This window comes from Culex pipiens, chromosome 1 (assembly GCF_016801865.2).
Source record: "Culex pipiens pallens isolate TS chromosome 1, TS_CPP_V2, whole genome shotgun sequence".
NCBI lineage: Eukaryota > Metazoa > Arthropoda > Insecta > Diptera > Culicidae > Culex > Culex pipiens.
The window spans coordinates 40,051,762-40,079,517 of NC_068937.1; the positions used below are offsets into that span (position 1 = coordinate 40,051,762).

A 27,756-nucleotide genomic window follows, 5' to 3' on the forward strand; every position below is an offset into this window, starting at 1 on the left:
TTAGAGAAAAACGCTCAGAAAGTTTGACAGTTAGCTTTGCGCATGGCAAAATATTTAGCTTAAATCGTCTGTAACTTACTTTAATCATGAAATATCTTCATGAAACTTTGTGGAGTGATTGAAAATCATGTTTATGGTGGATTTATTAAATTTTCTGAAATATGGAATTTTTTAATTTTCTACATGTATATAACCCCTTAATATTTCCATTGGAGTTGCGTACTGGCCTTATGGAATTTTGCAAAAGGTCATTTTGTCCTTTTAAAACGAATAATAGAAATTCTCGTTTGTTTGGCAGGTTAAGCACTCGCTCCTAACTCCATTCAATTTGCTGATTTTCACTTTTCAAACTATTTATTTTGTAAAACTGTTGATAGAAACTTGCTTGCTCACTTCCTATTGAGCTATTTATCACTCGATTTCAGTTGAAAACGCTTTTCATGAGCTGTAATTGAACGTCAAAGTGCTGATATGGCAACATTAGAGGCACGATGGAGTTAGATGCTATTCCCCTATTACTTCCAGTGCATTCAAAAACGATAAGTTGACGAGTGAAGTGTGGTTCGAACCCACTGGGCACGCAACGCAACCAGCTCTCGGCTCTTTTTACTTCGGTCGCGTGAGTGGTCGGCACTCGTTCCACACTTTGCGCAAGAAAGGCCAGCCAGCAGCGGAACACACTCACTCATTCTTCAGTTCGTGGTCAGAAGGTGTCGGAGTGGAAGTTTTTGTGCGGACATTTGCGATCGGTTGTTTCGGTGCGAAACGGACGGTTTTGCAGGTGAATAGCGCGTCCAAAGTGTGCCCCGAACAGGTGGCCACCGGGTTCACGTGGAATCGACCCCGGAAAAGTGTTTTCCCGAGGTCAGGCCGATTTTCTTTTTTCTCGCCGTCGATCGCCTACTTTGGGCTCAAGGAGGTGTGCGTGTGTGTGTGAGAAAGCGAGAGAGAGAGCGAATGAGTTGGTATGGGTGGAGGGAACGGGATGAAAAAGGGGAACCGTGAGAGTGACCGCAAAAGAGAAGAAAATTAATCGCAGAGTTCTCACGCTGAGCAAAATGGTTGACGGGCTGTTTCTGTGCGGCTGACACGGCCGTAAGGAATGTTGTGAGTGAAAGAAGAGAGAGAACAGAGAAGGAGAGCCAAATCCGTATCGAGGTGAGTGCGGTTCGGTTGGGAGGTGTCAGTGGTGCCAGAATTTTGTTTTAAATTTTAACAGGCTTTTCATTATTTGTAGCAAAACAATTTAATTGAGCCAGTGTCGAAGTGTAAACAAAGAGTCTATCCTACTCGTTCCTAATGGAAACATCAATCGACGTGAGCAGGATAGACTCTTTGTTTACACATTGACGTTAACCCAACTACATTGTTTTGGTTAATTTAAATTTGATACAAAAAAAAACAAGAAATAACAAAGACAAAAAAAAAGAAATACCAAATTTCAAACCCAATCTTTTAAACTTGTGTAATTTTACAAAATACTTTAAACAGTTAGGCTACTTTAAAAAACTCGCATACTTTTTCAAAAGGTCCTACACACTTGGATGTCTATACAGAATTCGGTAAAGTTTAATTCGGTAAATTTTCTGTCAAAATAAAAGGAATTGTACAGAAAATCGGTTGAAAGATTAACAACAACTAATTTTATTACCGAAGTTCGTTAAAATTTTACCGTACTCGGTAGTTTTTGGTTTACCGAACTGTTCAGTACATTTGGTAAATTTAACCAAATTCGGTAAAAAAAACTAATTGTCACATATCCAAAAACCGCAAGATGAGAAAAACGCAAGGCATGGTTGTCACATGCACTCATAGACGATTTTTTTAATGAAAAATTTCATTTTTATTATGATTTATAAATTGCAATTTTCTTTAAATGCGTTTTCTTACCTCAAAAGCCAAAAACATTGAACAAATAAGATCTGCAAGCCATGAATGGGAGAGGAGTTTTTTTCATAAATCTGCTCCTTTTGTTGCCTGTCACGCAAAAAAAAATGGCTGGCAAAAACTCAAATTTCAATCAATTCGTTCAGTCCGAGGAGCATAAGATTCGTTGCTAATTTTTGATAATGTGTAGAAAAGCAAAAGTTTATTAAAAAAATATGCTTGCTAAACTGTAGCGATTGTCTTGGTGTGCCTTTAAAAGTCCAGTTTTACGATGTTGTCGCGTCACGCTACATTTTCATTGTTCATTCTAAATTAATTTTTTTTGCAGGAAAATCAATTATCTTTCCAAATATGTAGAAACATTGCGGGGTTTCTTCTTTAATTTTGCCACTACAGCCGAAACGCTGAAAAAAACTTGGGTTTTTTAAAAGGAGCATTCATTTGCTGAAAATGCAGTTTACTAAAATAACCGTGGCTTTTCGGCAAATATGGTACAATTTACCATGCTTCCTCAATATTGCATGGTAGCAATTACGAAGTCATGGTCATCCTCTCCATATTGTATTTTAGTAAAAATACGTCGGTGCATGTTCTTAATTTACCCTACGATATACTAGCAATTATTATGGTTGGGCTTTCAGTATACCTAAGGTTACGTGTAAAATTTTCGTGAAAAACGTTACTTAATCCACCCTTAGGTGGTTGGTACCTTCCTCACATTTAGAGAGTAATGCTATCCAAAACAGATACAAAAGGGCGGACCTTTCATCAATTTGACTCATTATTCATACCATCAGATGCATAAATAACACTTAAGTGCTTTTATAACTTTTGATAAGGTTGTCAGATCTTCAATGTATTAAACTCGTTGGAAAGGACTTTTGATTATCTATCCAACGACAGGTTGCATGATAGATCAGGCAACGTTTTTATCAAAATATCTGAGATCCGGCCTCTAAAAACTGCATAAATAACACTTAAGTGCTTTTAACTTTTGATAGGGCTGTCAGATCTTCAATCTTTTGAACTCGTTGGAAACGTCTTTTGAATACCTTTCAAAAAATGTATAACAAAAACCACCCTTTTAACAATTTTCCGGACTTTTGTTAAAATCGTTTTTTAACATAACTTTTGAAGTACATAACTAAACCTTATAATTTTCAATAGGGACTTATGGGACCCCAAGACGGATCGAATGAGACCAAAACGTTCTAAATCGGTTCAGTCAGTGCCGAGATAATCCAGTGCAACTTCCTACCACACAAACAGACACTTGCTCAGAATTTGATTCTGAGTCGATATGAAGGTGGGTCTAGGAGGTCAAATTAACAATTTCGTTTTTCAAGTGATTTTATAGCCACTGCAAACTGTTTTTTCTCCAGATTTCTAGTAAACAGTACTGAATAATTTTGGTTTTCTGAAAGAGCAAACGTTTTGAACTCAGCTGCACCAATAACTCAAATGTGATGAAAATGCATATGGAACATTTATAAGAACAGGGCTGGGGGTTTATCACTTCGAGTATATCGCATACGGCGTATCATACGCGCATAATATCGTACCAAATATCAGAGTATATCATACGCGCATAACATTCACGTAGTACGCCTAGGCTGCGTACCGTATGAACTCAATATCAGAAGTAATTTGCCCTTTGGAACAGGGGCAGATAAATGCTTCAAATGAGGAAATTATTGTACATTTTTTCTTGCTATGAATCTGGTCTAACCGTAACCACTCAAAAATATCAAAATGTTAGGCTGCAACATTGCTATAAAAGCTGTCCTAATTCACCCCATGTGTCCCGATTCGCCCCAAATGACGGTACGGTACATAGGAAACCCATAGCGCGTTGGTTGTTTTGAAAATAATGTTGTATGGGTGGTCCTGGCCCCCCTTGTTGGTTTTCGATGAGCCCAGTTAACGAGCAGCATTACCAATCCAACCATAGACTGCATGATGAATCCGGACATTATTTTATAAAAAAAATCCGAGATTCATTTTAAAAAGTGTATAATCAATACTTAGTGTTTATATCTTTTGATAGATTTGTGAGAGTTTAATTTTTTTGGATTCGTCAAAAAAGTCTTCCAGGGATGGGTCGCATACTCGATTGGGACGTCATTTTCTTAAGAAATTATATTTAAAAAAAAGTGTATAATTAACACTTAAGTGCTCATAACTTTGATATATGGTTATCAGATCTTAGAATTCTGGCCTGCAACGGACTTTTAAATACCTTTCTAAAATATAAAACACATTTTTCAAAAAATCATAACCCGCCATTTCAACCGATTTTACTGCCGTTCTACGCATTCTACGCATAATTGTCCCGTGGGTTCCTTTCCGCCCTATGTGTCCCTAATCGCCCCAGTTAGTAGTTTATCACTCTAATTTTTGATCCTCTTGCTATACAATAGGTAAACAAGATATAATACTTCGTTAATCTAATGATCCTTTGAGAGAAAATACTTGGTGTTACAATTATGCGTAGAAGTGTAACGATGGGAGAAACTGACTTGGTGTTGTTTTTGATGAGTTTCCGAACAAAGTACTAGATTTTATGTGTTTTTCTTAAAGTATACGACAAACTAAACTTAAAAATATCAAAAAGTAAAAATCTTCCAAAAATGACATGGGACAATTATGCGTAGAATGGCAGTTTAGCTGTTTTAAACAAATGAAGGTGATTAGTGGACCTCTCAAAAAAAAAAAAATAGTTAGAAGTTTCAAAAATGTAGCCTAACATTTGAAAAGGTCGTATGAAACTTAAAAATGTGTCTGGACCAAAGAGCTTATGTCTGAATAGATTTTTATCGAATTCCTTGCACATAATCTGGCAATACTGGCACCATTGTTGATTTTTTTTTGTGAGTGTCATCACACTGTTATAAGTGGAACGAACTCGCATATGTGGTTGTGAACGAACAGCCGAGTACGCGAGAGTTAATTTAGGGCCGTACTGCACAGTGGGAGAATGTTGAAATGAAAAACGGAATCGACGTAACACCTTATAATGTGGCCCTCTTAAACCTTGCGGTTTCGTCAACGGATCCACAGGCGTGTATCGTTCTTTTTGCGACAAGACTCCGCCTCCCGGGTCTCCTAAGTGTGAAGGTATGGCACGGGGAGAGGGCACCGAATACCTATAATAACACTTAGAATTTTTGCGTGTTGAAATGAATGTTGAAATAGATACTTTGAATTTTAACAGAAGTACTGAGTACAGTCACCTGCACAAATTCGGAACAGGCTGCACATGTGAAACTTTTGAAGCCACGGGATTCCAGTGCGTGGTCCTATTGAGCCTCACAGTTTAATGATGTGCGTTTACAAATTTGATTAACTCTAAAATGTGATTTCGTAGATAGCTGTTAAATGCCGGTGTTCTGTAATTTAGACGATACAGTAAGGGACCATCCATAAACCACGTGGACACCTTGGGGGGGTGGGGAGGTAGCGATTCTCCACGCTCCATACAAAAAAGATTTTATTTGTATGGAAATTGTCCACGATGAGGAGGAGGAGGAGGAGGAGGAGGGGGGGGGGGGGTTAGGATTTCCAAAAAAGAGTCCACGTGGTTTGTGCATGGTCCCTAACAATTCTCATCATATATTTTTTTCCTTCCTATTGACAAATTACCTCAAAAGTTTGCCATTACTCAGTATGAATGAATTATTTCTATCAATTTTATTTTTCCTACAGTTATTTCCTTGACATGATAAAAAAATGAAACTCAAGCAAAACAATTTAATTGGGATAATGTCGAAGCGTAAACAAAGAGTCTATCCTGCTCGTTCCTAATGTAAACATCAACCGGGGTGAGCAGGATAGACTCTTTGTTTACACTTCAACATTGGCCCATTTTAATTGTTTTGCTTGAACTAACCGGTTATCGTTATAAATAACCGCACAAATTAAACAAAAATTAAATATCTTAGGCATCGTTTTTTCCATCTCTTTTGCCATACTTTTTTAGAATATTTATTTTTGAAGTATTTTTTTTTAGTTTTAAATTTTGAACTAAATTTTAACATTTTTCAGTATTTTGCCCACTGTGCACAACACACGGTCGCCAACATGACTTCCGTGGCCGCGGAGTTCTCTCTCCGGCTCTCCTTCTCTTTTCTCCTTCTCTCGTTTCTCACCATCACCCGCACTCAAAACTTTGACAGTTGTCGACCGCACTTTCAAGTGTCATCTGGCAGGGGTCACTCACCGAATGTTTTTATCGTTTTCCCGTCATCGCCTCGCGCCCGCCAGTGTTGGCATCGCTCGCTCCGTCCTCTTCGGTCTGGCAACCCTTGCCGCCGTCTCCGTCGTGTCGACCGACTATCGTCATCGAACCGCGCGAGCAGAACGATCAAAAAACGCAGCAGCAGCACTACCGCTGTGGCCAGGGAGGAAAAATCGTAGTAGCCATCTTGTGTAAAAGAGGAGTACGTTTTTTTTTTCGTTCGTCGTTCGATCGTGGCCCCTTTCGAAGGTGACGAGGACGTTCCGCGATTCTACGGGCGCGCGCGCGTGGTTTTTGAGGAAGCTCCGGGTTTCAGGTTCAGACGGAACGTTCCCGTTACGGGGAACGAGTTGTGCGAGCGCCGTTATTTTCGGATTTTGCCATTTCCGGTTAATTTTCGAGTGTGGTGTGTGCGGTCGAGGTCGCGTCGTAGACTTGCGGTTGTACGGGGGTCGGGGACCGGGAATCTGCCTCGCGGTGCGTTCCGGATCGCTCCGCGGGACACTTTCCTTGTTGTCCAGGGGGTTTCCGAACTTCTTTTTTGACTCGTCTTGTGTCGTCTCGCCCCCTCTCCGCTTCGGGACCTTCCCTCCCCCGAGCCGTCGAGCTTGAAAGAGTGTTCGAGAGAGTTTCGAGTCTGTGTGTGTGTGCGTGTGCGTTGTACGTGTGTGTGTCTGTGCGTTTGTCTGTAGAGCCAATAGCGGGAAGAAGAAGAAAATCGGTGCGCGAACTCGGAAGAAGAAAACACACTCTGCCAAGAGCAGAAACCTCCAAAGTCTCGGAAGCAACCCCCCAGTAGCAAAACCTTTTCCTCTTCCTTCCCCACCCCCTTCGAAAACAGAGCTGACACCAGCAGTAGCAGAGAGAAAGAGGAGCAGCTTCGGGAGCCAGCAGCACCGGAGCGCAGTGTCCACAAAGCAGCGGATTTTCACCGACCGACCCCCGACTTTTGCTAGCCGCCCAAGGTCTAGCGCGGAAGCGGACTCTTTTGTCGGAGGCCACCCCCGAAGCGGAGCGCAGAGCAAACCAGGCCGTTCAGAATGGCGTTAAAAAGAATTAACAAGGTAAGACAAGGTCTTCTTTTACTGCTTCTTATTACTAGGTTAAGGAATCGGGAATTTGGGTCGAGGTCGGGGACACTCCTTTCCGCGCACAGGAACGAACCTCCGCCTAGTCGGTTGTGCAATTGAGTCACCAGTGCCCCATTCGTCACTCTTGCTGGTTCAGCAGGGGTGTGTGTTGGTTGCAGAAACCTTCACAAAACGAAGGGGGGCTCTCGCTCCACGACGACGACGACAACACTGCAAAAACCAACAGCAGAAGCCCCCGGAAAGCTCTCTGTTGCTGTTGCTGTGTTTGTGAGAGTGTCCCAGCGCGGGCCATGTTGGGACCCCAGAGCGGCTGGTCTGCACCGAGTTTGGCATTGTTTTTGTGTGTGAATCATGGCTTTCGGACACGACTCTTCTGAAAATTATGCACAATGCAGTGAACGGTACGAACGGACGGAAGATTCGCGATTGAGACGTTGGCGTCCACGTCAACGAATCGTGGTAAATATTTAGTGGCAAGTGGAGTGAAGAAATTAATCAGCTGATCAGCTGTTTATATCTAAAATGCAAGTTTCTCCAAAAAGTTTCCTAGTGAGTTGTACATCCTGGGCAAATTTGTAGAAATACGATGTATCTTCTCTTCGATCTATCAGAAGCTTTTTAGGATAATGCTTTGAACGAATAATGGTTCTGAATTTGGGAAACAGAATTTGATAATTGAGATCTGAGATAAAAAAAAAGTATCCACGTGGCTTATGTAAAGTATATCCCATTATACTTTACCGTAACTTCTTTACCGGTTAGCAAGTATTAGATTCGAATTATTCATCCCGGCAATCTAGTATTTATTTCAGTAAAGTTAAGGTAATTATGCCGGAATGTTGTTGAGTAACGTAGTTCATGTCAGTTTAGTTCAAACTCTAGCAAAACAAAAGCTGCAAACCGGAGAATAGCAGTGACGTTTTGGAATTTTGACAGTCTGGAACGCATGAATTACCCTATTATCGATTTTCTGCACGGGTGAAGTGGAAAATTTTGCACATGTCAAAAGGGCGAAACCCTCAGATGTAAACAAACTGAGTTTTTATCAGAATCATGTAAAGCGAACAAAACTGTTTATAAAACACCCTCCAACATCTCAAAATTCCGAAATTACGTAGTTTTACTAGCAAAAAACAAAAGGGCTAAAAAATAACATCAATCAAAATAAACCAAACTTATTATCCGCCCTTGTGTTTTCACCCAATCACGAGGTCGCAATTATTTTTTTATCACAGTGGTCGCAATTATCACTGTATTATCACTGGCTGTAACGTTTCACAATGATAAAATAGTTGTTTAACCACTTTTTTCATTAAAACCCCGAAAAATGAACAAAACACAAAAAGGCGAATCGGTTGTTTGCTTCTGCTTTGTGGCGTAACCTGACGGGCGATTCCGTTGTTTTGGTTGGGTGGGTGGCGAATACGGTGGAGCGAAAATGTAGGCACGCTCTTTAAAAGAGCGTAACTTCTTTTTATCAATTTTTAATTCATTTCAAATTGCTCTTTGATGAAATTATTGCTAGTTTCTTTAACGTTTTGACAAAATTGATAGTTTTCATGCCTTTTTGTGGAAATAGGAATTGATCGAAATTGCTAAGTTTTGAATGTTGGTTTTCCCGAAACTGCAGGATTGTAGGTTTAGCCCTTTTTAAATGTTGTTACTGAATTGCTTAAAATCAATGATATCAATAATATTTTGCAATTTTGTTGTTTACACAACATCAAAAACACATTAGGCAACAATTTCCACCATGCCAAATTCTAATTGACGGCAAAATATTGTAGTGCAGGCCCTGGGTGATGAATAGAGAGAATGCGTAACGTGATTTTCGAATGATCCCACTTTGTTTACATCTACAAACTAGGAGGCTGTTCAAGCACAAGCATGACTTTTTTCTTACTGGTAGATGAGCTGTTTTATAATCAGTAGTATGCGTTTTATTTTGTCTAGTTTTCTACATTATTTTGCTGGAAAGTTGTGTGTGTTTTCAAGTTTCGTTCGGTTAGAAGAGGTATTTTTTTTTACGGGTGACGAGGAACTGCGACGAGAGTGTCATTCTGCGATGTCGAAAATAAATACCTTGGCTTATTTTGGAATCCTGCAGCTCTTCCTGGTCCAGCGAAAAATCATCGCTTATTGTAGCAAAGCTGATCCAACAAACAGAAAAGATTTTCACTAAATCAGTAGGTTTGAAAACGGAATCAAACAATTAAGACAGCTTCTGGATGGTACAACCGCATCGACTCTATAAACAACTTCCATTCATAATTATAAAAAAATGACGATCTCGCCTTCAATGTTCTTAAGATTACTTGACTTCAACTTCAGGTCCTCAAAAGCCAAAAAAAATCAATCTTGAAAAAAAAACAATTTTTGATCGATAACAATACTCTCCACTTTTGGCGAACAGTAAATTGGTTCCACTTTGACAGTTCAAAATTGAGGCCGTTTTGCGAACCACTATTCTGCACCCAGTGCAGGCCAAGTGAGCGCCGCGCTTGTATTTTTTAGGCTCTCTCCTCTCGGAGCATATTCGTATGTAACTCGGGTTGGTGGACGGAGTAGGAAAAGAAATTAACGAAGTATTGTGATTTCGGAAATAAATCGAAATAACAGCGCGGGTGTGTTTCATCTCGCGAAGCAATTTTAGGTTGTTTCTTTTCTGAGTGTATCTCAAATGTCACATTCAAAACCAAAACGCGGCACCAAACTGAATTGTCGCGAGTGGAGTTGCGAAGAGACTAGCGCCGCAACCAAAAAGGATCAAGGAATCGACCTCAAAGTTCTGCCAGGAATCGCTTTATGGGCGTGAATTTGATGGATAATTCTATGAAGTACTGCCTAAAAAGGCTGATTACGGCGAGTTCGGGTTTCAAAAGGTCAATCCAAATTTTATATTTTCATGAGCCCACCAAATCAGCAACCGGATCAACTCGTGACGACGGTACTAACGGGCCAGATTGACGGTCACTCGGTAATTTTGTAGAGGCCGGATATCAACCCAGTCCAAGATTGTGACCAAAAATCTTGATATTATGTGTCTCCTCCTAAAGCTGGGAACAAACTCAAAATCATCACATGACTTAACCTTAACAATTCAGATGCTAGTTTGAACCCCTAATGTACCGGAACATAAGATTAATCCACGTAGAACTCCACGATTTATTTCAACGACTCAAGCAAAACCAAGCAATCAAAACAAACAAGCTAACACACTGATTCAAAATAGCTTGACAGATATTTCGCGACAGAAAATCGTCGCGAGAGTTAAACTCGCTCAATTCGGTTTAGTGCCGCGGCGACAATATTTGTTTGCTGAGTGTTGCGATTGAGCTAGCCGCTGGCAGCCAGCGTGTCGTGTTCGCTCGTGAGTGGTTGCGCGCTCCAGTCGGCAAAGATTCTTTCGGTGATGAGTGAGTGATTTCTGATCTTTGAACTAAAAAGCATGGAAATTTGTTTCTGGTTTCTTCTAGCGAACAATTTGTCAACCGGGTTTTCTCTCTTTCCTCTCTTCACTAGCTCTCTTCTCTCGCTTCGCGCCAATATTTACATGCAGTGTATTGTTGAAGTTGAGGACCTCGTGGCGCGGTGGTTAGCGGCTTCGGCCGCCGATCCCTAAGTTGCTATTTTGCTCGGGTTCGATTCCCGCCATATCCTCCTGGCCTCCAATCGGATGGGGAAGTAAAACGTCGGTCCATTTGCGTAAAAGAGGTTGGGGGTCGTGCATAAACCACGTGGCCTTTTTTTTGGGAATTTTTGACCCCCCCCCTACCCCTCCATGGTTTTTCGTGGTTTCTCGTCAACCCCCCCCCCCCCCCCCCTTATGACCACGTGGCTTATTTCTTTGAAAAATCAGAAAAAAAACTTGTTGAAATCAAAAATTAAATTTACAATGCATTTGTCTGCATCAAAAATAAATAAATACATTTATTTTACAGTATACAATTTAATTGTAATGTTACAGAAAAAAAGATTATCAAAACTCAGTTTTTTTTCTGATAACCCTATCAAACAAGAAATTTGAAAAAAAGTTTGTCTCCTACCAGTGGTTCGATTACAAACTGAAAACCAAAATTATTTAGTTGCAAGCAATGGAATGCATCTAAAATATAAATGCTTTTAGACTATGAATTGTGCTCAAAAAATCAAACCAAATAAACGGATAAAAAATATTACATAAACAAGTGAGCATTGATTCCATGTGTCCAAAAAAGTAATTTTGTACCATTATTTCTCGGATGTGCGACAAAAGTTCAAATGGACCAAAGGTCGAATGCCAAAAGGTCGAAAGACATAAGGTCGGAAGACATAAGGTCGAATGGACAAAAGGTCGAAAATGGAGAAATGGTCGACTGGACAAAACGTCGTAAGGATAAAAGGTCGAATGTGAAAAAATGAAACAAATAATAATAATTATAAACTTCTTAAATATTCTTGAAAAACATATTTTCTTACTAACAAATCAGATTTTTTCTGTGAGTGAGATATTGTGAGTATGAGAATGGGATAAATCTTTCAAACATGTGCAGTTCTTTGAAATAAAGGCGACTTCTCTATTTTTTTTATTCTAAAAACAACCTATTCTTGATTGTCATAATATTTTTGTGATTTTTTCCATTCTTTCAAACATGAGCGATTCTTTGAAAAAAAAAAAAGTTCGCTTCTGAAATATGATGGAAATTTATTTTTATTTCTAACAACAACCTTTTCTTAATTGTCATGATATTTTTGTGAATTTTTCCATTCTTTTAAACATGAGTAGTTCTTAAAAAAAGTTGACTTCTAAAATAGTTTTATATTTTTATTATACAGCTTATTCTTGACTGTCGTAATGTTTTTGTGATTTTTTCCATTCTTTAAGGTTCTTTAAAAAAGGTTCGGCTTCTGAAAATATCATTAAGTTTTTATTTTACTATAAAAAACTATTCTTGATTGTCGTAATATTTTTGTGATTTTTTCTGTTCCTTCAAATATGAGCAGTTCTTCCATAAAAAAGTTTGACTTCTAAAATATTTTTTATTTTATTTTTAAAACCTATTCTTGACTGTTGTAATGTTTTTGTGAATTTTGTCATTCTTTCAAATATGAGCAGTTCTTTTTGAAAATACTACGTTTAAAATATTTTGTAAGTTTTTGATTTATTTATAAAAAAAAATGGTTGGAATATTTTAGTGACTAATCCAATCTTCCGAATATAAACAGTTAAGAAAAATGAGAAAGTTTTGTGTCTTAAATATTGTTGTAAGTTTTTTATTCATTTTCAATCTATCTTTCATGATCACATAAGATCCTTAGAAAAATCTGACTTCAAAAATATACCTGCATATACAAAAAAAAAATCGATCGCATTAATTTAATTTTTCCAAAAGTTAAATTTGGCAAATGATTTATCCTTTTTTTGTTAAATTGAAATCATAATTAGCTGAAAGATCAGGAAATTCTTTATAATTTTACAATTTTGATCACACTTTTGGTTGCTGAGATATTTTTTTTTTTTTAACTTCATCATCCCGGTACGAGAATCAAACTCACGACCTCTGGATTGGAAACCCAGCACGCCGCTAGTCGAAACCCATCCCCTACCGGTCAGTATTTCCAGTGAGCATATTTACTCTTTGAAGGGATCTGACTTTGCCGAGCCAGACAGGAATCGAACCCATCACCTTCCGCTTACAAGGCGAAACCCGTAACCTCACGGCCACGGAAGCTCGGCTATTTATGTTGAAAAAAAAAGAAAGATGAGTTTTTTTTTAAACATTAATAAATATATTCATTTATATTGATCTTTAATGGCGTTATATTGAAATTTTATTCACGAATACTGCCCATGTTCGCAAAAATGTCCCATATGCAAAAACAGCATGCTGAGAAAAACGCTTTTGAAGTTTGTCCGACACATAAGGCTACGTGTTAAATTTTCGCGAAAAGAAAAGGATTTCCTCTTGATTTCTAAAACAAAGTACTGGATGTTGTAGGCTTTTTAGAGCGTTCAATTTCCCGGGGTTTCAAATTGCCCGGGAAACGGGAAATTTGCAACGGATTTCCCGGGAAATCCCGGAAAATCTTGAGAAATTTGAAATTTATCAAAAATTTATCCGACCCTGTTTCTGATTTATATTATTCAACAACATTGTACGGAATAGCAACTTAATTGGTTAAAATATTTGTAAATATCGATGAGTACCTTGACTGCTTGTAAAAAAACATACAGTTTCAGAAAAAAATATAAATTTTCTTAATTTAGAAGCTGTTTTAAAATTCGTTCGAATGAATTGTTATAACACCCCAAATTATGTAACTCATGAGTATGGACTATCAAAATGCCAAGCTCATATTCAATTTAATCCTTTTCTTTCAATCCTTTTCTTTCAATTTCAATAAGAATACAATTTTTCGGAGAATTTCAAAGTAGATAAGTATCGTTTGAAAAGAAAAGTCGTGACGGGTTATTTTCTAATGTAAGGCGATTTACCTGCAAATGTAGTAGTGATACCGAAATGTTGAGCGATAATCCTGAAATTGTTTTTTTTTGATTCACAAGACAATACAAAGTATCGTGAGATTGAAGTGTATGCATGTCATAAAATTAAATTAGCAAAGTTTTTCATGTTTTTTATAGAAAATATTTTTTTGATAGGCCACGTGGTCAGCCGTCGACCCCCCCCCTCCCCCCCATGGCTTTTCGTGGTTTTTTTTTGGTCAGATTTTCAACCCCCCCCCCCCCCCCCCCCTAAGGAGGCCACGTGGTTTATGCACGACCCCTTGACTTGCAACAAAGTAGAGGTGGGCAAAACCACTCTTTTTTAGGAGCCGCTCAATTTCGCTCGCTCTTTAAAATGAGCCGCTCTTTTGAACGGCTCATTCGCTCTTTTTTATTTATTTTTTTGTTGAAAAGACTATTTTAAAAGAATTGTGTGTTTTTTTATGTTTTTATAAGACTTTTATACTAAACTAAAAACGAGAAGATTCACTTGACCATAGGTCTAATCGTTCGAATGATTAGATCGGAAAGCACCCAAACCTAAATCTAGAATTTTGGATAATTTTTCCTTGGATCGGTTCTTTCAAAAGATCGGAATTTCAAAAAGAACCGCGGCTCTTTTTTTCTGAGCCATGGTTCGTAACGACCCGATGGTCTTTAAAGTGGATTGCTTTGCTTTTTTGTATTGTTGAAGTTAGCATAAACTGACACACGCTTTCGCCGAAACGAGTAGCGCACTCCAAAATCGTGCTCTGCGCCCTTTTTTTTTTATCGACGCAGAATACAAATTGAAGCGTATTTGCAATATCGAAAACACGTGTGCGAAGGAGGATTAGTTTAGCGAGCCTGGAGTTAGGTAGAGTTGGTGTTCGCTGGAGAATTTGCGGACAGAATTTTATGTATCAGGCTTTCTTCTAGGGCCAGTGAAGAAAATATAATTTAACCCAAAAATGACGAACTTCTCGTCACAGTGTCCTGATGCAAACAATGATCGAGCTCGAGCTGTCACAGCCCTGCTAAGTATGTTGGCTGATATATCGGGCGGTCAGTAAAAAAACAGCTAGAAGTCGCCTGACAAAACAATTGCTAGAAAGAGATAGGAAATCTGATGCACACAAGCGTCCAGCTGCCATGTAAACATACTTTGAATGTGTTAGTGATTTTCTGACCAGTTCGTCAGTGTTTGTACCCCGTTGGTTTGACAAAGTCAAACTAAAAGGTGACGAACTGTCAATTTTTGCACGAAACGCACATTTACTATCAAACCAAACGTTTAGTATTAAGTGTGAGCTCTGTGTAAAGAGGGTGACCCCGTTCGTTTGACAACAATTCGAGAGTTTTATTTGAAATGGTCCTATAAACATATTAAACACAATAGCTTATAGGACCTTTTCGAAAAAAAAACTTAGTCGAACAAATGGGCCGTTATTGAACGTTTGATAAAAGTGCACACATGACCAATATGACTAAGAACTTTGCTAAAAAGAGTACCCCGTGGTTAGCGACTTCGGCTGCCGATCCCTCTTGTGTTTCCAGGTTCGATTCCCAGAAATCTCCTGTGGAGTTCTTTGTTTGTCTATCTAAAAAGCTATTAAAATTAATATTTTTTGTTCAATATGCTTGAGATATCATTTGGATTTAATTGGATTAAGTTCTTCGTTTACTGCCCAAACTAGTATGGTTCGGTAAATGTTCTCCATCGGAACACCCCTGAAGGCACCGGCCACTGTAGGTCGGTCACTTCGGTCGAGATGTCTATGTCCTTGTCCAGTACCAAAAACCATGAAGTTTGATACTCATATTGTCCACATTCGTTTGTTTCCATGAATGTGAACAATAATTGGTCGGAATATCCCGAGCGTGGTTGCCTCTTACCCCAGTTGGCCTGGATTCGATTTCAGTCGGCCCCGTTGGTATTTTTCGAGACCAGAATTGTTTGATCACGCCTTCCGTCGGACGGGGAAGTAAATGTTGGTCCTTGGTCTAACATAGAGGTTAGGTCCGTAATTCAGTCCAGGTGTAGGAGTCGTCTCTCTGGGTCTCCTGTCTCGGTGGAGTCGCTGGTAGGCAGTTGGACTCACAATCCAAAGGTCGTCAGTTCGAATCCCGGGATGGAAGGAAGCTTAGGTGTAAAAAGAGGTTTGCAATTGCCTCAACAATCAAGCCTTCGGACACCTAGGTTCGAGTAGGAATTTCGCATTAGGGAACGTCAAGGCAATGCTGTAGAGCGAATAATTTGATTTAATTTTTGATTTGCATAGTCAAAATGCTGCTAATTTTGGTATTCTAAGTAAAATTCTATGATCATAATAAATACCATGTACAAACAGAGTGTTTTCATGAGAGGGTTAAATCGCGGAGCTTTCGAAGGTACGGTGAACATACTGACAGTTTCTAATCAAAACAAAAGTCACAGTCATAACATTATCTAGAAAGTTTTCACCATATTACCGATTTGATTATTAAATATTTTACAGTTTCAGCATTCGAAACTTTCTGTAATGCCATAACTAGTTCAGTAATTATTTCCCTCAAAGTTATTAAATTGATCAATAATCCAGCAATCTTAACCTTTTATCGGGAAGGTTGCTGCTGCCAGCCATCCAACCAGCCAGCACTAAGTTATATGTTGTTGCGAACCGTTCACTCTCACTACTTTGACCCTCACGCACACACACACAAACACGCCGCAGCAAAACCCCCGTGTCCGTACACGAGAGTTGTGCGGTGCGATGACTCCACAAACCATCCAACCAACACACTCTCACACGCCACCACGTTCTCTCCGTATACGGCAACAAAAACAACTGACTGCTGGGTTGGTGGTGTAAGTGACCGAGGTCGCGATGAGTCTTCGTCGTCGTCGTCGTCACGGAGAAATTGCAACCAGCCGCCGGAAAATCCTCTAACAATAACAACAGTACGCTTCGTAGGGTTTCCTCCTCTCGTCCATTACTGGGTATGATTGCTGGTGAGGGTTGATTTACTTCTTTTCTTTTTGTTTCGAAAAACGCCCAGTTCATCATAACGACACGGAACTGTGGTTTGGTCACCAGTGGACTAGAAACAAAATTATTTTTAGCGAGTTTCCGCTTTTTTGCGATCGCAACTCGCCTGAAATCTTCCTTACGCACCTTCTCATTTTCACTGTCGTTGTACGGAATCCATCGGGGCCGTGGGAGATTCCTCCTCTCTCGATTTGCTCAGCAAAAGTGTGTGTGTATTTTACGATTGTTGTTACTTTCTTGGGAGCGAACGTAATCACGTAACGGGAATTGTTGGATAGTTTATAGCGCTTGATACCCTACCGATGCAAATGTGCTAATGTGTTTCGTTTTTCTTTCCTTGCCTCCTTCTAGGAACTACAAGACCTGGGGAGAGATCCACCCGCACAGTGCAGTGCCGGCCCAGTTGGAGATGACCGTAAGTGTTGACCCATAGTAGTGGAAATTACTTTCCTCAAGTGTTGTGAGTTTGCGTTGTCGTCGAGTTTGCGAAAAGTGACACCTGGTCCAGAGCGTAGCCCAGAACCTAAAGGCACGATGACTCTAGTGTGCTGCAAGACGATCAATAAGTAAAAACATCGGATTTGAGAGCAACTATTAAAAATAAGGCTGTGTTAGAGAAATGCTTACAAAAATGTGCTGCAAGACGATCGATAAGTGCTGAATAATACAATGACTCCGGTAATGCTAAGCAGTTGTCGGAGACTCACTAATTGGCGACGAGAAAGTTTGAAAAACCTACACAAGAATGTCACCGTGGTTTGAAACGCTCCTCCTCAAGATCTTGGAAACCCAGGAAATGCTACTAAAACAATTGGCGGATTTTAGAAACGTTGTGAGGGTCTGAAACCATGCCAGCAGCAACTGGAACAACCCAGCCGTGTTCGAACCAGTTCGAGTTTCTGATCAAATCCATTTCGAGCGGGATACGAGAGTTCTGTTACGACCCAGAAACTGTAGTTACTTCTGAAACCTGGTTCGCGAATGATGCAAAACTGTATGTCCAGAACTTGGGAATATATTTAAATCTTACGTCTGTGTTAGGGAAGTTCATTTGCTGAGGTAGCTTACTTAGGATTGAAAGAGTTTCTACGACTCAGAAGTCAATGATAAAAATCTGTTAGCGGAAGACATCCAGAACCTGGGAATGTATTTAAATCTTTCGTCTGTGTTAGGGACGTTAAATTGATAAGTGAGCAAACTTAGGACTTTCAGTAATAATATGAACCAATGTTATGAATACAAAGAGACGAGTTGTTCCTTTTAATTCCGCTATATATTTTTAATATCTTGACAGATACGTATTTCGTCTACTACTTGCAGACTTCATCAGTGTTCTGTTCTCGACTCGAGAGTCGACTAGTCGAGAACAGAACACTGATGAAGTCTGCAAGTAGTAGACGAAATACGTATCTGTCAAGATATTAAAAATATATAGCGGAATTAAAAGGAACAACTCGTCTCTTTGTATTCATAGTAATGCATTCTGCTAAAACGCTCAACCAAACCACAATGAACCAATGTGTTGTCAGATGTTGGATTGACTCTATTCTAGGCGAAGAGGATTGGAAGAGTTTTATTACGACTCAGAAGTCAATGATTGAAAATCTGTTAGCGGAGGACATCCAGAACCCGGGAATGTATTTAAATCTTAAATCTGTGTTAGGGAAGTAATTGATAAGGGAGCAAACTTAGGAATTGAAGTAAAAATAAGATAGTTGGTTGTACTGTTGATCTAGAGTTTCTTGTTTATCAAAGAAAAAAGATAAAGCAGTTTGATGTCGAGTGAATTAGGGGAACAGCATGCAAATCCATCGTGCCTCTTATGTTGGCATATCAGCACTTTGAAGATCAATTACAGCTCATAAAAAACGTTTTCAACTGAAATCTAGTGATAAATATCTCAATAGGAAGTGAGCAAGCAAGTTTATATCAACAGTTTTACCAAATATGTTGTTTAAATAGTGAAAATTAGCAAATTGGATGGAGTTAGGAGCGAGTACTTAACCTGCCAAACATACGAGAATTTCCCCTACCTTGTATTTTGTATTGAAGCTGCCTCAAATCAGTTTCTTTTTTCAACGGACCTGTGGATGTAAGATTCAATGAAATTTCAAGTTCAGAAGTAAAATAGATTCAAAGTCTTGTGTTCACTGGAAACACACTAAGCCGACTTTCGCAGAATTTGATTACTAAAAACGATTACTTTAGACTTGACAAATGTAGGCCTCATGTAAGATAGCAGCTAGCAAAAATACATACAATAACTTCAGCACATAGATAAGCCGCGATAAGCAGCGCGTCCTTATCGGCCGGCATTCTGCTGACACACACACAGCAATAAGCTTCCTAGGAATATCTCCAATAACACCGACTCCGCAAGATTCATCGCCGCCGGTCTCCCATTGCGATTGCATATTAATTTCATTTTACCGCACTACTACACCATGAGTCATCGTCCAGACACAGCAGCATCGAACTCTCTTTCTCTATACTTGGAGAGAAAGACTCGAAAAAAAAAACGGACAAACCAACGGAGGCAGCACCATCTGTTCAGCGATTTGCGCTTTTCCAATGCAGTTCACCGCAGCGGCGCCCTCATTGTGTGGTGCAACCTTGCCTCTGTTTTTGGTGGTCGTGACGTCGGTTTCCACACTGGATGTCGCTGCCTAAAATTAGTTTGAGCCTGCGATATGTGCGTCCTTACCTTGTTAATTAGAACAACATCGGGTGGATTGAATTAGCACTGGTCAGTTACTAATTATTTGGTTGTTTTTTTGGGTTGGAGATTACGAGTGTCCTTGAGAGTTGTGAGTTTTCCATTTCAGCAAGTCACTCTGAAGTACATAACTTTCAAGCTATTTGCTCGCATGTGAGAAGAATCCTACCGGGAAGTCGCGAAATTCCACCAATCATTATCAGTTGTTTGAATCGCTGCCACGCGCGATTTCTGCCAGTGCTTTCTTCTGTGGAGTGCGGCAGCAGCAAGTGTAATCCGTGCAACGCGACAACCACCGCCAACCCGTATAGTGGCACGTTGCGACGTACCCCTCTCACACTACACATTGTGGTGGTTCTCGTCGTCACCGTCTAATGTATTATTGATTTTAAGGCTACGCGACGCGTGATGTGCTGAAAATGGAGCTTATCTCGAATCGCTTTTCAGAGCTGCGATTAAGAGTGTGACGTAAATCGTACCCTCTTGAAAGTTATGAGATTCACTAGTTAAAAATGTATAAATTGTCCCGAAATGTGCCGCGCTCACCTTTTCTGCGTGTTGCGTCAAGCTGACCTATTTTGCGCGTGTGCTTCCATCGCGTCACATGACTCGTCGAAAGTCGTCACTGCTGCCGCGGCCGCCGCGCACTGCTAATTTGCATCTTTCACTTTCTCCGTAGACAGTGAAAATTGGCGCACGCAAACTCACTCACACCTTGAAAAAGAACGATAAAAAAATAACCGTACAAAAAATAGTGTCAACAGTCATTAATTTCTTGCTCTTTTTTGCGTATCTTTACAGTCTTTCACTGGCAGGCAACAATTATGGGACCGGTAAGTTGACATTGTGGGGTTTTGGGTTGGAGCGAACGAAAAAAAAAGGGACGCGATCTTGGCCAACAACTGTTTCGTGTAGCAAACGCTAAAATTTTCAGAATTGATGGAGATGAAGCAAGCTGTGAGTTTTGGAACGTTATCGTGGTCGACTTCAGAACCAAAGCCAAATCAGTCGTCTGATTACTGCGCACCTGTATCCAAGCGACGGAAACAAATCAAGAAGTTTTTTTCACGGAGAATATTAGGAAGATACCAGGATACAAGACCGGATTGCAGTCACCAAACTGAACAGACAGAATTGTTGCAGCTGAAGTTATAAGGGTTGACATCATTTTAAGAACTTAAAATGACTTAATTTGTTAAATCATTGTTCATATTCATTGAAAAATCAACCGGTATGGAAAGACTAAACAATGGAACGATAAGAAATTAGTTTTCTTTAATCTTAACAGTTGACTTCATTGGCTTCAAAACAACTGAGCTGTCATAGTCAAAATAAGTTATCCCCAGGTATTCAGATCACACGTCTGTGATTGGGAAACGTCACAAAGCCTCGACTCAATTCTTAGCAAACAAAGTGACTTCGTTGGAAGTGACGTGAAGCTAGTAGCATCGATTCTTGTTCGCTATCCCACACACCTGAAAAATTAAGTCATCTCGAAGAACTAACTTCGTACGTCGGTGTTTGGGAACCGTGACCGCATCGGAAGTGACGTGGGATCCAAGAAGGATAACTCAATGTTTGAATAATACCAGTTTAGAATACGTTTTCAAGAATCGCCAGCAAGTACAAAACCATCAAGTCAATCGAATTGCTTCCTTCAATCAATTCGGAGGTATAATTTTAGCATCCGATGCCGAAATGCATAGCGAACTTGAAGACTCGCCGCGAAGATCGCGCTCAAATTTGTTGCCGGAACTTGGCGGCCAAATTTACATCCTCATCCTCTCTGTGTGTGAATTTCCGCTGCACCACATTGGTTAAATTCGATTTCCGATTTGGTCAGCGGCCAAATGCATTTAGCGACGCGAGAGGCTGAACGTGGCAACGACCTACAAAACTTGCGCTTAAGTGTGTAGTGTAGAGCGAGTGCCCCTAAATTGGACCTATGCTCATTATTTTGACTTAAGTTTCATTCGGTCCAAATCCACCCAAACAAAGATTGTGATTGTAATTCTAGAGTTTGACACCCATACAATCTGATGTGTAAAGGCATGAAACCATTCACACCGGGCAAGCCAAACAAAAAAACAGTTGACAAAGTAGGTCCAAAATAGGGCCATCGGCCCTACCCGGATCAAACTGAAGTCGTCTTTTTGCGGCGCGCGGTCATTGTCTCAAGCCGGTTTGTGGCTGCATTCGATCGCTTGTTGGTGAAAAATGTCACATGTTGGTTGAGAGAATTCTAGCTTCAGTGACTTGTAGCACACACACTTAAACTTGATAAGGTCACTCGTGTTAGTTGAGAGACTTGCAATCATTTTTCCAGCGAAGCTTATCAACTTTCTACACCACACCTAAGTATAGCCTCAGCTGTCGAACCATTGTTCGTAACGATTGTCTAAAGATATTTTCATCCATGAAATCACACTATCCTGCAATCGCGTTACATTTAATTCCCATTCACACACCAACACACCATCATCAGCGAGCAAACAACAGTAAAACGTGAATAATTAAGTGCACGCCGTTTATGTAGTCGTACCCACAGTCACTCGCCCTCGCCCAGTTAACTCAATCCGAATTCTGAAAAGGAATCTAATTAGAATCGTATACAAATTCCGTTTAAAACGCAACAACCGGTTCCGTGTTCGAACCGGTTGTTGCGTTTGAAACGGAATTTGTGTACGATTCTAATTAGATTCCGTTTCAGAATTCGGATTGATTTGACTGGGCGGTACTGGCTGGTTAGGTTCAAGTACGTGAAGCGACTTATCGTGGTGGTCTTGGCCAACCTTCCGGACTCTTTTGTTGTTGTTGCGTCGACATGTCGACACAATAGAGTAGAAGAAAGTATTGATTTTCTCACTTTCGCCCCCCGACTGAACTAAGCCTCTGTGGACACAGTGCTGAGTCGATCGACCTGCATTGGATGGGTCGCAGTCGTCAACGAGCCAAGGTCAGCGTGAGCGCACGCGAGAAAGCAGCGCGCAGCGACGACACGGCCACGCCGCCGGTGATAACAATTTAAATGGTGGTGGTGAACGCGCGAGATGTGTGTGATGATGGTGGGTTTGGTTTATGTTACTATTTCGGTGGATTTTTTTTTTTCTAGTACTCTCCTCTCCTCGACAGCGCTATTTTAAATCTTTCTACGATGATGGTTTAGCGACGTTGGCGTGTGCTAAGGCAAGATATATGAGACTGAATGTCCTTGCCGGTTGAGGGATAATGGGAAGAGAACATGCTGCGGAATTTGTTATCGACATAGTTGAATACATTTTTGTTATCAGTTGATCAACAGAGATTTCACGTAACGTAAGGTCACGGCAATGCTGTAATCGAAAGAGTGTCTCGTAATTCTTGAATTTTATGTTTTGACGTTGTAACTTCTCTATGTAACAATGTCCTTATATACTATCTCAAACTACTGAAACACTGCAAAAATGTTTGAAAGTGTTCTAACATTAACCAAAATATGAGGTAACAATGAGTCACTCAACGAAAACAATACTTTTCTAGCAACACGTCATGCTTTTGTATTGCTCAATGTAGGTGACTTGTTTGGATCATTTAAAAGTAATTTTGCTTGAAACTTTGATTAAAAAAAGTCTTACTAAAGGAGGTATTAGACTATGACAAACAAATAAACTCGCACTTTTTTGTGTTTGACAGTTTGACAACTTGTTTGCGGCAAACTCACGAACAAAGCCAAATGTAAGCAGCTGGCGTTTATGCAAACCAATGCAGGCAAACAAACAAAACAGACAAACTTTAAAAAAGTTTGTTTAGTTGCGAGTTTATTTCTTTGTTTGTCAAAGACGTTCTTCACTTTTCAAATGCCGAAAGCTGTCAAAAAGTGCGAGTTTGTTTGTTTGTTTGTTTGTTTGTCATAGCCTAATACCTGCTTAAAGAGAACTTTTTTTTCAATCCTTATATGCATACCAGATAACTTTATATCTTTGGTTAGGGAGCGTTCTTTTATTACGTAACGCAAAAATTTGGATTTTTAGACCCCCTCCCGCCCTCGTAACAAAATTTCCATACAATTTTTTTTTTTTTTGTATGGTGCGTAACACGGAAAAATCAAAGCGTCTCATTGTTACCCATGAACTCATGAACTGAAAAGCGATACGCAGAAAAATAAGGCATATTTGAATCAACAAAACGTTTTGTTGATTTGAAAAGCAAGATTTTTGTTGAATCAACGCTAAAAGTCAAAGTAACTTTTTCAAAACAATAAAAGATTTTTGTGGAAATGAGAAAATCAAGCTTTCTTTCAACGCAAAATCGGCGTTGATTATATTCAACAAAAAATTTGTTGAATCAAACCTCGTACAGGCTGATTCTACAAAATATTTTTCTGCGTGGAGGGAAACACTGAGACAGTCCTGCGCCGTATTGTTAAACATACAATTTTGATGGATTTTGTGGAGACATTTCATCGCAAAAATTTAATGGCACATGTCAGGCTGGCGTTTGTTAGATATATTGATCCCCGCCAAACTTTTCTCCGACATGACATGAGAAAAGTTACCGATGAAACATTTCAAAGAAATCCACCAAAATTGGAAGTTTAACGATACCGCCCTGGATTCTGTGTACGGTATTTTAACCAATAGTGGACACCCTAGCAGAGCCGATAATTCACAAGTTATCATTTAATAAGCACTATTTCATAACTTATTGTAAAGAACCATGAATTCTGAAGACTTTTGAACTTTTACTATAGTGGACCCTGGTCCATAATCCGATTGGGGACCTGGGTCCACTATAGGCAAATTGATATTTTTATTAAAAAACGATGCTGATTTTTTAATACATTTTTTCACAAAAAAAGATCGGAGAAAACGTGCCAAAAGCAATGTACGGGACCATCCAGAAACCACGTGGACACTTTTTTGGAAATCTCAACCCCCTCCTCCTCCCCCCCCATCGTGGACAATTTCCACACAAAAAAAAAATTGTATGGAGCGTGGACAATCGCCATTACATTAATTGTTTTGTGATTTTAAAAGCCCTTTCTATATCATTGTTGATCAGAAGGCACTGCGTTGGGTAAATTGTGCATTAATTTTTCAAATAATGTTTAAATTTTCACGGTGAAAAAGTCATTTCTATAGAATCGATTCTTGAATGATACGCTGACATTTAGGATAGACCATTAGTGCGCTTGCCACGGGGACGCCCAAGCTCGTTTTTTTCAATTTCTTCAATTTTCGTTGTATCCCTGTTGAGATTCGTTTGTGAGTAGCGGGACCTCGCGGTTATTCTGCATCGTGTTTTTCGGAGCCTTTTATTTGATACTTTATTTTTCATAAGTCCTTCTGATTAACATCGTTGATCGGAAGGCACGCCGCCGGGTTAGTTCGTTTAAGTCAGCGATTCTCAACGGGCCTACTTGATTTACATGGCAGGGGGTACCAGCCTAGAAGAAGGTTGTGAATCGCTGGTTTAAGTTATTGTTTTAATTTCATCACAATCGCGGTGTTATGTTTTCTTTTCGTTTAAATTCGTTGATCGTAATAATTTATTCCAACTGGTAGTTTTAGTATTAACTCATCAAACTATCCATTTTATGAAGAGTAAAGCGTCTTTTATTTACAATTTTTGAAATTTGCTCGCGTTATCTAAACTGTACAAACAGAAAGAATGTACTGATAAGTCCATCCCATAGCACTACTGCTCGGTTGGCACGCGTTCGATTAAAAAACTTTTAAAATAATTAATTTTGTATCTTTCCGCAGCCAGCTGCCAAAGATTTTTAAAATTTCAACCGATAAACAAATTGCTTATGGTTGCATCACCTACCGCAGTGAATCCTGAACTCAGTATCGGCTAACATTTCCATCCACTTCCCCGTGTCTTACCACTGGTCGTTGCCGGCGTCTGTATTGATCAGCATGATAGGGACCTTTGAAAAGAGACGCGATTTGTCTGATGATCACGTCTTCCGTCGGACGGAAAAGTAAATGTTGGACCCAGTCTAATCTAGAGGTTAGGCCGTTAGCTCAATCCAGGTGTAGGAGTCGTCTCCCTGGGTCCTGTCTCGGTGGAGTCGCTGATAGGCAGTTAGTTTTCAGAATTCTAAAGGTCGTCAGTTCGAATCCCGGGGTGGATGAAAGCTTAGGTGTAAGAAGAGGTTTGCAATTGCCTGACAGTTGTCTAATGCCGGAAACCACGTGCTTGGCAATCGTTGAACAATGGGATTGAAATGTCAACATCAGTTTGACAGCTGGTGTGACGTTTGAGTAGTTTTAAAATCGATTCGTTCGAATATGCGAAATTCGAATCAACGAATCCGCTCCGTAGTGAGCAGGGTTGAAAGATATTAAACTCTCAGTTCTCGTCAACTATAGTTATCATTTCTGAAAAATCATGACGCGAAAGCCGTCGCGAAAAAAAAGTTTCCCATGCAAATTTTGAGTTGCGTATTTGATGGGCGGACTCCGACGAGGCCCACTTGCCATCTGTCGGTGAATACGCGCAACTCAAGAAAACTGTCATCTTCGGGTCCGGTTGATCGCAAGCTACAGTAACGTTCTCTATACTCTCTGATAGTGACAATCTGCAAATTTGATGGGATCAAGGTGTTGCGCTACAACCATGACAGATAGTGTCTTGGGACTTTTTAAGAGTGTGATCTCCAAAAACAAACTAAAACGTAAACGGGAGATCCCCTCTTCCTCTTCTATTGTTGTTCGAACACCCATGCTCAAACTTAATCCATTTTAACGAATCGTCTTTACGGTTAACTTGATGCGGTAGGACTGTTCGCTTTAGCGTTTATATTTTTCAGTATTTAATAACAAGAATAATGCTAGGCGTGTTGTTCAACCTAGGCCCTAGGGTATTCTCCACAATGCCCTCGATGAACTGGCTAAGCTAAGGTTATAATAAAGTCTTTAAATGTAAGCAACATTAAGATCTGGCAGCACTGTTACATGTTTCTGCGTATCATGAAATATCAAGGCTTAGTGGTTGTTATTGATATTTTCTAAGCAACATTTTGTAAGTTTGTAGTATAACAACTACGGGGTCATTATTTTTTTACTATTGTTTATTTAAAGCTTCATATCAAACAGAAATTTAGACTTCAGCTGCACCAGATTGCTCGCAAAGGTGTCTTCTATTGGTCACGTTACCATCCACGACATGGAGAACGCCCAAGGAAAACTCCACAGGGCAACAGTTCAGCAGCTCCACTACCTTTTGCCAGTCCCATTAATGCGTATGCGTGCAGAGTAGGTAGTTTGCAAACGTAACAAACTTCCTCATTCTTGGCCGCACCGCGCGCACGCTGCTGCATTGGTTTGCGCCAAAAATAAACACACTCCCTTCGCACTCGCCACGACAACACCGAGAGGTGTTTCCATCACGAATCTCTAAGCCGGTCGGCAGGTGATAGTTTTTTTTCGGCTGAAGCGTGTTAGCACGTGGGATGTGAATTTGGAACGAATCGGTTGTTGGCCTCCGCGTTTACCCTTTTCCTAGCTTTGAATTCGTCTAGTTTGTATGTTTTCTAATACATTTTTTTCTCTTTCTTCCCTGCAGCCCGACAGTCCGTACCAAGGAGGTGTATTCTTCTTAACCATACATTTCCCTACAGATTACCCATTCAAACCACCCAAAGTGGCTTTTACAACGCGCATATATCACCCTAACATAAATAGTAATGGTTCGATTTGCCTCGACATCTTACGATCTCAATGGTCACCCGCATTAACTATATCGAAAGGTAAGAGTAGCTAGAATATTTGCTGAGTTAGCGAGTTAGTTTGCTGATTTTAACAAAATGTTTCACTTTCCTCTCTCTCTCTCTTCCACAGTGTTGTTATCAATTTGCTCTCTGCTATGTGATCCCAATCCAGACGATCCGCTCGTACCAGAGATCGCTAGAATATACAAAACCGATCGAGAAAAATACAATGAGCTTGCGCGGGAGTGGACAAGAAAGTATGCTATGTGATGCGTTCCAGACAGTAACCTAGAAATCAACAACAGCAACAGCAAGAGAACCAACAACAACAACAAAAACCGTAACCCAAAATTCAACAGCAACCAACAACAACAACAAAAGCAACAGCTGCTACCACTCGTGTCCGACTTGCTTCTCGTCGTCCTTTCCCTTGTTCTGCTCCAGCTGCTGCCGCCGCCGCAACAACTCCCTTTGCCGTCGTCGCCGCCGGATGTTGCCACCGGCGATGCTGCTGCAGGCGGCGCTGACAACAGTGTGGCTCCCCTAGCTTCTTCTACTTCTTTTACCGACATTGTCCGCCAGCAGCTTCTTCTCGATCGCCGCCGCCGTCAGCAACATTTGGATTAGAGAGAGAGAG

General features: G+C 40.1%; 1 protein-coding gene across 6 annotated transcripts; it reads left to right on the forward strand.

Moving 5' to 3' along the window:
• The first annotated feature begins 622 nt into the window (after nt 1–622).
• LOC120419432 (ubiquitin-conjugating enzyme E2-17 kDa) lies at nt 623–27,505 on the forward strand. 6 transcript variants are annotated; one of them, XM_039582144.2, is made up of 6 exons: nt 623–781; nt 6,966–7,188; nt 17,059–17,122; nt 20,225–20,256; nt 26,975–27,158; nt 27,250–27,505. In XM_039582144.2, the coding sequence occupies exons 2-6, from the start codon at nt 7,165–7,167 to the stop codon at nt 27,387–27,389; spliced, it is 444 nt and encodes a 147-aa protein (XP_039438078.1). In that variant the 5' UTR covers nt 623–781; nt 6,966–7,164; the 3' UTR covers nt 27,390–27,505. The 6 variants fall into 6 exon arrangements, with proteins under 6 accessions (XP_039438078.1, XP_039438444.1, XP_039438152.1 ...); XM_039582510.2 differs by lacking the exon at nt 623–781 and adding an exon at nt 841–864; XM_039582218.2 differs by lacking the exon at nt 623–781 and adding an exon at nt 6,165–6,326.
• The last annotated feature ends 251 nt before the right edge of the window (nt 27,506–27,756 follow it).